Source organism: Larimichthys crocea, chromosome XIII (assembly GCF_000972845.2).
Source record: "Larimichthys crocea isolate SSNF chromosome XIII, L_crocea_2.0, whole genome shotgun sequence".
NCBI classification, from domain to species: Eukaryota; Metazoa; Chordata; class Actinopteri; family Sciaenidae; genus Larimichthys; species Larimichthys crocea.
Genome location: NC_040023.1, coordinates 16460625 through 16471824, shown reverse-complemented (window position 1 = coordinate 16471824; position 11200 = coordinate 16460625). Strand labels below are relative to the sequence as shown.

Genomic DNA, 11200 nt, shown 5'->3' with positions numbered 1-11200 from the left:
GTCGGGTGGCAGATGCAGGACAAATAAACACCAACAGTTTTCCTGTCACCCTGAAAGAGACATGTGGTCAAGTTGGGTTTGAGGAAACGCATGGGGGTTGGGGCAAAGTGAGGGCAGTTGTTTTCAACTTTCAGTTAAATCCACCTGCAACAAGCTCTGTCCACTGTGGCACATCCAGGATAGGTTTTTAATCAAGCTATCAACCTGAAAATACAAGTTCCACTTGAAAGTCTTAATAGCCTTTAACTTTCAATCTGTCCTGCTAAAAGTGAAAATGATGAAGTGTCTGTTAGTGACTTGACAGTGTACATTTATCTTTTATATTTGGCTTTATGGCAAGTGTCACCTTTGGCAAATATCCTGACGATTTACATTGCTATGGCTCATTTTCTTTAACAATGTATAGCACTGAAACAGTTATCAGACTGATTGACAGGCAGTGAATATCAATCAAGTAAAAATACTAAACATTTCCTGGTCACAGTCTCTCAGGATTTAGTTGCGTTTTAAATGTCGGTTAGACAAAATAAGTAGTTTAAAGAAGTGATTGGGCTCTAGTAAGCTGTAACAGAGTAGGTTTAAGTATTTTTTAGATTTAATTATTAATTAACTAATCAAAACACTGGATTTGTGTGGGCACTCCACCAGTGGGCCTCTATGGTCACCAATAGCTTATAACACAATAGCCATGCTGATGATGGGACATAGTAACTGTGGATTACAGCCTGGCATATTGCAGTGTTGGAAGAACGATTTGATTATTTAGTCAATTAATATAGCAATAATACATGTGGAAAATACTCACCTACATTTAAAATCTTACTGAAGTAAAGAAATGTTAATGTTATCAGCAAAGTACTCACTTTACATACATACATACTGTGACTTTATCATGAATACATAAACGCGTAGCAGCATTTTAATGTTTAAGTGAAGCAGATTTGAGCTACCTTGTGCTTCATGGGTCAGATACTCTTTACTCTAGCTGTCATAGAAATATAGTGGAGTAAAAAGTATAATATTTCCCTTTGAAATCTGTTTATAGTAGTAAATTGGAATATTTGAAGTACTTCAAAAAGTTAAATAACTTATATATATATAATTATTGTATACTTATAATGATGTTTCCGTCCACCACTGAGCTGTTCAGCATGTGTGTCTGGTCCCAGTGTAACCTGTCTTAGAGGAGCATTTACCACAATGATGTAAACCGAGAAGACGTATCGATTATTCATCGTTTTCTTTGTGTCTGCAGTTGTTTCCCTACCTCACTTAACCTGAGGTATAGCATTATTAAAATAACCCCTCCTGGATGTATTGCATGCACAGAGCCCTGCAGGTGGTTTGACAAAACCATTAAAACTACACCAGTCTATAAAAAATGATTTATAAAGGCTTGGATATGTTAAGTATATGATAATTCTTCCATATATCCGTGCAGGACAAAAGGCCAAACCTGCACTGGAAGTGAATGTCGCCTTTTATGCATTGTATTTTCTCGATTAGTGTGGCGGAAATTTGTGGCAGCAACATGGGATTATATTTCTCAACTGAGCACTACAAAGCAAAACCCGATCCGCTGCTATTACGTAACAGCCGGTGACATAACTCCCTCCAGCCTGGGACGGTCAGGGCGGACAGAGAGTGCAGGGAGGCGGGGGAGAGACCGGGGCGCACGGCCGGTCCAGCTGCACTCTATCCTCTCTGCTGCTGCCGCCTCGGGGGGAATTAAATTATTTCAAAAAAACAACCACACAAGAGGAGGTGTACTGTTGAACAAGGGAGAGCTGATAATAGAAAGGGTTACAAGATGAAGACCGAGTTCTGGGACCCGCTGTGAGGACGGGAAAGGAGGCGAGATGGCAGTGCATGTTTTCAAATGTCTGCGCCGGCCCGGGCGCTAGAGCAGCCAACAGGTTGTCGGTGAGCTCCAGTTTGGTCACATTACCTTCTGAGTCAAATGGCGGCAGGTTGAGTTCAAAAACCTACTGACATATAGCGAAGCGTCTGTGGTTTTGTGTGTGTGTGTGTGTGTGTGTGTGTTTGTTTGAGTGAGAGGTGAGTGTGTGTGTGTTTTGACAGGAGAGTTATGGAATATGAGGAGCCCGACGTGACCCCAGCTGACACCCCCATCAAGAGAGGTAAGAGGATCTAGCACTGAGGTTTTATTCTGCAGATTACATTTAGACTGATGAAGCATGTGTGGGCTGATCTGCAAGTAGCATGCAAGGCTGTTGTTTATTTAGTTTGTTTTATATTTATATTTCTATAAAGTGTTATTTCATGCCCCCCCTCCCTTTTATGCAAAGCAAGCTTTGCTCTGATCTCCCATCATGCCATTCTGTACCCACACCCACCCACTTCTGTTCACCTGTGCTTGACCAGCTGACTCTCTGTGTTCACAATTATCTTCCTCCACTCTCATCCATCTTTACCCCATTAACCCTCCTCATCCCTTTCACTGGGGTGTGGTTAAGGTGCTGTGAGTGGTTAAGAATGGCTGTAAGCCGGAGTAATCCTTTGGGATTAGTTCTTATTTTTGCTACTTTTTTTTTTTTTTTTTTGGTCAATGCTTTTCTGTTTAAAGCACTCACTGGCTAAAATCAAACTGTTTACAGACACTTGAGATGAGACACCTGGTCCCTCTGCCACAGAAACCCAGTGCAAGCCTTTCGTACTTTACTCTCATATCACGGTGACACAGTTTACTAGAGTTTACCCGCTCTGCTGCTTCAAGGATGACTATGTGAGCAGCAGTGTCGTTCATGGTTCAGCTTAATGAATGTGAAATGCAGTGTGATGAAAAGAAAGAGCAAGAACAACAGCATTTATACTCTTTATTCACGTAAACATAGCAGTATCACAGTCAAAGTCCTGCATTTTGAATTTTACTCAGTGACAGTAATGTTCACCAGTGACAGTCATATCAAACCATTCCAACTCTGTTCATGTGAAGCGGTGCCTTTTGACATTGAGAGATTTTGTGGTACTGTAGAAGGAAAATAGAGATTAATAGAGACAAGAGTGAAAACAGAAACAACCCCTATGCACAGACATGTATGCAAACATGCTTCAAGTGTCTTTTTGTCTTTTTTTTAATTGCCAGGGGGAAGAGATTTGAAATTTTGAATTGAAATGAAATCATACAACTCAATGACACTGTAAATGTGGGAAGATTACAGTTGAATCATACTATATTCAAAAGCAGTCGTGTTGTTTTTTAAGCCAACGGCAATGATATTGAGCCATGCAGATGGTTTCGATTTTATTTGCCCACGTCTTGAGATATATGCCAGGTAGACCTCTGCAACTTCTCAAAGCACTCACATTTTTCTTAAAAAAAAACAAAAAAACTCAGCAGTGATGTGTCTTTCCAGAAACTATTTCCTGAGATCTGTTTTACATCAAAACCTAGGTTTATTAGATTAGAAAATAATTGGGTAAGCATACTTATATTATACCATCATTTTATATTAAATTACATATTTTGCCATTAGTAGAGATTTAATAATACTATGTAATCATTAGAAAAAGATATGACAGAAAGACAGGAGCAATAACATGATTTAGTAATTATTATACATTTATAGTAAGTATACATTTTCAGTAATGTGTGTACAAATGACATTTAAGTCTTCTTATAATGTCCAGACAAATTAAATGTACTGTAGATACTTTCATCATAGTTGTTTTTTTTTTTTTACTTACTTTGGTGCAGTTAGAAAACCTCAATATATTAATTGGGGAACTGAAATCATGTACAAAACAGCTGAAGCTGGAACAACATGGAACAATATACAGGATATGGTGCAACAGAGTGGAAAAAGGCAATTTTGGCGACATTAAAGCTCATAAAAGAGGAAATACAATAGATGTTAAGGGGTTAAAGGTTTATGTAAAAAGGAGAAAAAAAACATGAGCTCATTTATCAAATCCTGGAACTGCTGTGATGGTGTTTTAATCTGGTTAAAGTGGAGTTTCAGTGTGGTTGTGCAGTTTTTCATACTGCTGAGATGGCTCATCCTAAGTTGATGAGTGTCTTGGTTTTGGTGGCTGTTGTGGGTGTTTTCTCATTTTTCTTGAGCTCTGGGTTTTGTCTTTGGTACTGCTCCACTTTGCTTTCCTCCTGCTTGTAGAGTAAAACTCTGCTCCTGTTCATTATTGGATACAAACTGTATGTGGTGTCCCTCAGGGATCTATTGTGGGCCCAGTCCTCTTTTTCATAAACTGCATGTTATTCTGCAGTCATCTGTGAGTTTAATATCAGTGGTTGTTCTCACAGTGGTGGCACCCAATAGTACTCTTTGTAAACTTTGTAAACTAAAGTGATATTAAGCATTTGGCCTCTTCAGCTGTCTACTTATTTTTTGCACCTTAATACAAGTCAAGTTTTGTTTATTTTTATGGGACCTTTCTTTCACTTCTAAAAATCACTTCTACTTATGTATTTTCGGTCAGTCACTTGTTTTCTACAAGACTAAAATGTCTTTTTTAATCACTGTAAACCTCTAAGTTCTGATTTTATTGTGTCACACCTTTGTCTTTTTTAAAATCTTATTTTAAGCAAAAAGACAAAAGAGCATTTTGCCCAGAATTTAGTTTACCCTCATCGACTGCCAGTATACAGTAGTATAGGATTGATTGATTGAAAGTAAAAGTGATTGTTTAGGTTTCTTTTTGGTCAGTGCTGAACAAGATTTCTGACCTCTTAATAATTTATGCACCCAACATCCTCACAGACCTATATCAGCACAAATGATTTAAGACTAATTCTACGTTTTGGTCAATAATACTGACCGACATCCAACATGCTTCATTGGGCCTGTTCAAAACTCAATTTATACATATGTATTTTTGTTTCATTTAAATTGAATTACTTTCTTGAATTTGGTTTTAACTCCTCATCATCTTAGACTTGTTTGAAAAGCTTAGCGGGTCTGCCTTTAATATATTTTGTCTCACGGTTTATATTCAGGCAGATTTGTTGGCCTACTCTCTGGGTTCAGTGGTCTTCAGTGTTGTTATGTAATGCAGCAACTGTCACTTCAGCAGTCAGCTTAGATGTCAGAGTGTAGAGACGTTGGTGAGATTTTGACTGATGAGCGGTGTTGATTTTTGTCTCTCTGTAATCAGCAGGGTCATGTACTGTGTGTGTGTGTAGTACATGGTGGTGGGTTTATGGCCTGGCTAGGTGTGTCTTGCTAAATGTATACGTGCTGTGTCTGCCTCATTTCTGTTGATAAAAATGTATCAACTAAACCAAATCAACCATCAACCACAGCTTAAATCTTATATTTAAATGTCAGATTAAAAAAACGTACAAATGATCTTTACCTATATTCTAAGGAAGACATTGTTGTGTATTTCTATAACTGACTAATCAGATGAAATCATATTCATGCATTGTTTATATAATAACAAATTAAGCTCAATAACCTCCAGGTTCAAATAATTAAAAATGCATTGCTCTCAATTTGGAAATTATGCTTATATTTAGTTCTAAATGTTCCCTTAATAGTAGGATTACGTTTAACGTAGATCTTTTTTATTTTATTTAGCACTTACCTTTGTTCACATGGTGCTGAAATTTCTTTACTTTTTCCGTGTGTGTACTGCTCTGCTTTCATTCCATGCTTTCTGCTTATGAAGCAAAACTGATTTGATGATGGGAGGAAAACAGTGGAAACCACAGAGGGCCTGATCTGGCGCCAGACAAAGGCTGGCTAGCTCTACGTCTTCCATTGATACTTATCTCCCCCTGCTTTCAAACCTCTCTGGTTCTCTCTCTCTCTCTCTCTCTCTCTCTCTCTCTCACACACACTCACACACTCACACACACTCACGCACACACACACACAAACAAGCACAGATACATACAGAAATAAACCCCTTGCTGTACGCATTTACCCACTCAATGCAACTTAGACTTTCTCACAATTGTGGTCAAACAGGCAGACAAAAAAAAAGGACGTATTGCTTCACAGACACCCACCTTCCTCTGCCTTTATCTCCTCTGTGTGGTGTGTGTGTGTGTGTGTGTGTGTGTATGGGTGTATGGGTGCTGAAGAGTCACACAAACATAACATAGACACATACACAGTGTAAATAGGAATCTTCTAATTTAATCTCTCTGCTATCAGTAAGGTGTCTTACTGTATCTGTACTTAGGCCTTTATACATTGGAAAAAATACTAAAATGTTCGGCAAACCCTGTTCCAAACTGCCGTTAAAGATTTGACAATAAGGAGTTCATCACAGCTGAATCTGTATTAGCAACAGTTAAAACTTGAAGCAAGAGTTAGTTTCTGTCTCATTTAATCTGTTGATTAAAAACTGACCCTGCGTATTAAATTTTTTTAGGATTTCACATGATGACCACTGAGTAGCATGCACTGTAAGCATGAAGTATTCAGATTACTTAGGTAAAAGTAGTAATATGAAAATTTCTTTAGTTTAAAATTCAACTTAAGTAGCATAAGCGCTGGCAACAAAATGTAGGTAAAGAATTAAAAATAAAAGTACTCATTATGCAGAATGATGTTATCTGTTATCATGTTATTTGTTATCATTATTAGACATTACATTAACATGTAAGCAGCACTTTCATGTTGTAGTTGGTGGTTTTGTGTTTTTTATACTGTTTATTGCTGTAACTAGCGGTCAGATAGCTATCAGATAAATAGAGATCAATAAATAGTACACTTCCCTGCAAAATGTTGTAAAATAGAATTATAATGTGGCAAAAAAGTACAAACACGTAAAAATTGTACTTGAGTAAATGTACTTATTTGTCTAACACTGGTATGTTCAAAACATTACCCTCCTTCTTGTTAACCCCTTCTTAACCCTCTTTAAAAAGTACCACTGTGTTGTTTAGTCCCAGGTTCAGTGTGGGGTTTAAGTCTAATTTGTAAGCCTATAAGTACACTGCATGTTTATGTTTCTAAAGTATTAACCCAGATGCTCATATGTAATCCAGCTTTTAGTGTCGTGTCGTGCCCTTTTGATTCACCAGCTACATTTATTCTCCTTCAGGAGGAGCCGTGTCCAAGAAGACTCATTTGAGTAAGTTCTTTATGAAATAATATCATGTTAGCATGTGTGTGTGTCTGTGTCTGTGGTAATGGCAATGCTTGTGTTTGTGCTAGATATTTGTGCATGCAATGTGGTTAACTTCATAGTTAGTGAACATACAACATTGCACCTGTACAGCAAGAGACATGCAAACACTCACATACTGTGGTGTCGCTGGAGTTGGGCTATTAGCAACACAGTGTGTTGCACCTGTGCTGCCCCCTACACACACACACACACAGACATACACACACCGCATACACACAGTGATGAAAATACCAAATACTATGGCTTTGGCATCTGAATGCAGATGACAGCGATAACATCTCGTCTTTTTTTAACTTCTATGGTTTAACACTTTCTGCCACAGCTTTAGCACACCTGGGTATGTTATCAAGTGTGTAGGTACTGTGTGTAACACACCACCAACCTCTATGTTAGGTGGTGTGATGATAAAACAAGGACAAATAATAATGATTTTATTGATTGTTTCTTGAGACTAAGTGTATATGTGTGTAAAACCAGACTGCTGCGCCTGCAGAGCGTAGGCATCATTTAGGATTTAGTTTGGCTGGTTCGCAGTAAGGAGGGGGTGGAGGTGAGATAGCGAGGCATGGTGGTCTTGTGTCGTTTGGTGCATCAGTCAGGTGCTACAGATGGAGGGATGATAGAGGCAGAGAAAGATAACTGAGTATATTTACTTCAATGCTGTGCTCAAACATAATTTTAGACACTTTAGATACTACGTATGTACGTCTGCTTTTACTCCACTACATTTAAGCAAACATTGTTCTACAATCACTTGATAACTTTGAAGATCAAGATATTACATACAAAACATATGACCAGCCTGTAAAGTGCATTCTTAAACTACCCAACATTATATAAAGAAGTTAAGCTTCACCTCGACTAACTGTAACATTAAAATGCTGCTGACATCTTAATACATAATAGAGTAATGATAGTCTAGTTTGATATAATGGTCTGATAGGAGCAATTCTTTTACTTTGGGTCCTTTAAGTACATTTCATTCTTATACTTTTGCACTTCTACTGAAGTAAAGTTATGAATTTGTGTGGTATGACGACTTTTACACAAGTCAGTGTTTTTTCCCCCCCCATGACTGTCCCCATGCGCATCACAAGCATCAACAAGGGCATCTTAAAAAAAAGTCAAACTCGAAATCACAAGTGTGAGTTTGAGAAAAGATTAAATCTCGTAAGACGTTCCCGTAACTCACATGTCATTACTGCATCCTCTAATCATTCCTGTTGAAAATGGTATGGTTTTTTCAGGGACAGTGTTTAAGCTGCTAGACAGTATATAACAAATTTCTTTGAAGTGTAGTATGAAGTGAGGGGGTGAAGGATAACAACAAAGGTATGAAGAAAAAGTACCTTGAGAAAGAAGCTAGTGCAGGGGACTGTCCCCCCCTTTCTCTACCACTGCCTCTCTCTCTCTCTCTCTCTCTCTCACACACACACACACACACACACGCACACACACACACACACACACACACACACAACAAGGAAGGTGAGGCGGCGACTGTCACTCAAAAGTCTGAATATGTTTGCAAAAGCTGCAGTGAGCACTCGACCCAGCTTGCTAAAGGACGAACGAAAAAAGAAGAAACAGTGAGAGAATAGGTGGTGCCACAGAAGAAGAAGGAAAAAAAAGTGTGTCAAAAGAAAGACTATTGTTAGACAAAGTGAGAGGAAAAGTGAGTTTGTGAAAGTGGGACAAACATCTAAGACAAGTGGAGAAGTGAGGATGATGCGAGGTAGGGATGAAGTTCTTCGCTGTGTGTGTGTGTGTGTGTGTGTGTGTCTGAGTGTGTGTGGGCAGTACAATCAAAGATATTTTATCAATAAGATCAATTACGTGCCTTTCTTTCAAAGTTTCTCACCAACCCAGCTTGATTTCCAAAGTGGTAATACGGCTGATGCTTCCGATGCATCTAGACTTCTAATGATATCACATTTAGCTTTTGAATTGTTCTATCTTTTTTAGCTTTGATCGAATCCTTAAAATAACCGTGTATTCATGCAGACTTCCACACCTGTGGCTTCAAACGCATCAACGTTTTTGAACTTCATCAGACTGTGTGATTAAACTTTTTACTCCAGGTTTTCACTTCTGATGTAACACCAGGTTGTACAGTGAAACATTCTTGAGGTTGCTCTAAACTGGCAACTCCAAATTTCAAAATTTTACACTAATGTCAAGTTAGTTTTAAGGTTTAACTTTAGCTTTAATCAGACAAAGATATTTTTAGTAGCTTTGTACCGGATTCCAGATCCCATACAACACACACATGCACACACACATATAAACACAAACACGCACACACACAGTTTAAAACATACCGTATGAAGGCAGATGTTCTTATTTTTTGTTTTGAATCTCGTCTGTCCAGAGTTCTTGACTGGATGACTGTTTGTCTACGTTCACATTGATTCATGTGTCTCAGTTCTATAGTTTGGTGACATGACTCAGTTTTGAGCTCCCTTTGATGCTTTTAAGATTTGAATCATGTCTCAAATATTTCTAGACTCTCTTCCTCCCACATGCATCTCAGGCAACAGACTTTAAGATGTTGAAATTGCAATAAGTTGCATAAAAATGTTTTTTACACAAATGTAATTCTGTTTTGAGTTAATGTGCACAAGGCATTTTGTTTAGAGTCATCATATCTATATAATACGTAAAATAATTAACAAATGAAGCTAATTAAGACCCATGAGGTCAAAATGTAACATTTGATGTTGCAAACCTTTCTTGCAAATACACTTCCACTGAATTATAACTAACCCATAATGCGACAGGAAAGTATCATGCCTCATAACCGCAATGCATCAGTTTGAATGGAGTGACTCCACACACATACAGTATACAGGATGCAGAGGAAATGCTGATAATGTTGTGAAAGTGTGATAATAAACGAGTGATAATGATTTGATTTAGAAGAAGAAGCAGCAACGAGACAAATGATGCGAGATAATCAATCTACTCAAGTCGCTTAGACACTCTCTACTCTGCAACTCTGCACACACACACTCAGACCTGCAGCTGCTTGTTAGATGGCGGCTAGATGTAGCATATCTCAGCTCTGCAGCTGTTTGTGGATACTGTGTGCATGAAAGAATGAAGAGGATGGAAGCCTCCAAATATACAACTTCATATGCTTCTGTCTTCACTGCAGTTATAAACAATTAATCATCTAATTCTCACCCTCATTCCAAACTCAGAGTGGGCTTGATGCTGTCAGAATTTACGCACACACACATTTCATATGGCTTTGTTGTTGGGTTGGGGGGATTCCTGTGTTCGTCTTATACAGTTTCTTTATCAGAAAGGATTTCCTTGTTCCTCTCGGTGCACAGCACTTCCAAAGCAGCAAAAGCGTTTGGCTTAAGATCAAAGCTAACATCAAAATCGCAGGTGACACATTCCCCCCGAAAATATGGTAAAAATGAAATACAGCAGTTGAGCTGATTCATACCCTTCGCTAGTGTCAAAACATTACCTCTTTCAAACACCCCCAAATTCAGCCCGCACTTCAAAGTAAAAATATGGTAAATCTGATGCTAATTAGTGTTCAGATCAGCTTTGATCTTTTTCTCAGGTAAGGCGTTGTAGGTAGTTTTTCGTACTCTGTTGTTGTCAAATAATGAATGAAAGTCAGTGGTGAAAAAGTTCTCACACTCATGTAACAACAAGCTCAGCCTGATTCTAAAACATAAAGAGATTTAACATTCATAGACCTGAAGTCAGCGTTAAAATATGTTTAACCAGAAATGTTCTGTAACAAGTGGTGTGTAGGGCGAAATACTAAAATATAGATTATAGTTATTTTATTACAGTCCTAAATCATGGCTTCTCGTAAAGGAAATAAATACACGTATTTATTTCATTTTATTTCTCTAATTCTGAGTAATATTTACAGCTATTTACAGATCATTTTCTGCTGTGCACGGCAGGACACACAAATTGACATTTGTCTTTTATTTACTGTATTTCTGAATCCAAATAAGCTTACAAAAGCTTACATTTTACATATAATGTTTCTATATATAGTATTTTATTTTATTAACAAATATGTTGCAATGTAGTTGTTTTCACT

The 11200-nt window shown here is 37.9% G+C and overlaps 1 protein-coding gene across 6 annotated transcripts in view; it reads left to right on the top strand.

Annotated features, from left to right (window-relative positions):
- The first annotated feature begins 1119 nt into the window (after positions 1-1119).
- rorc (RAR-related orphan receptor C) overlaps positions 1120-11200 on the top strand; it is a 20628-nt gene continuing 10547 nt past the window's right edge. Inside the window, exons 1-3 of one of the 6 annotated variants that reach the window (XM_027287502.1) lie at positions 1120-1923; positions 2057-2141; positions 7036-7065. In XM_027287502.1, the coding sequence (XP_027143303.1) occupies positions 2090-2141; positions 7036-7065 (82 nt within the window). In that variant the 5' untranslated portion in view covers positions 1120-1923; positions 2057-2089. Of the gene's footprint in view, positions 2142-7035; positions 7066-8632; positions 8858-11200 lie in introns of those variants that run through there. The other 5 variants (XM_027287501.1, XM_027287500.1, XM_010736048.3 and 2 more) reach the window with 5 other exon arrangements.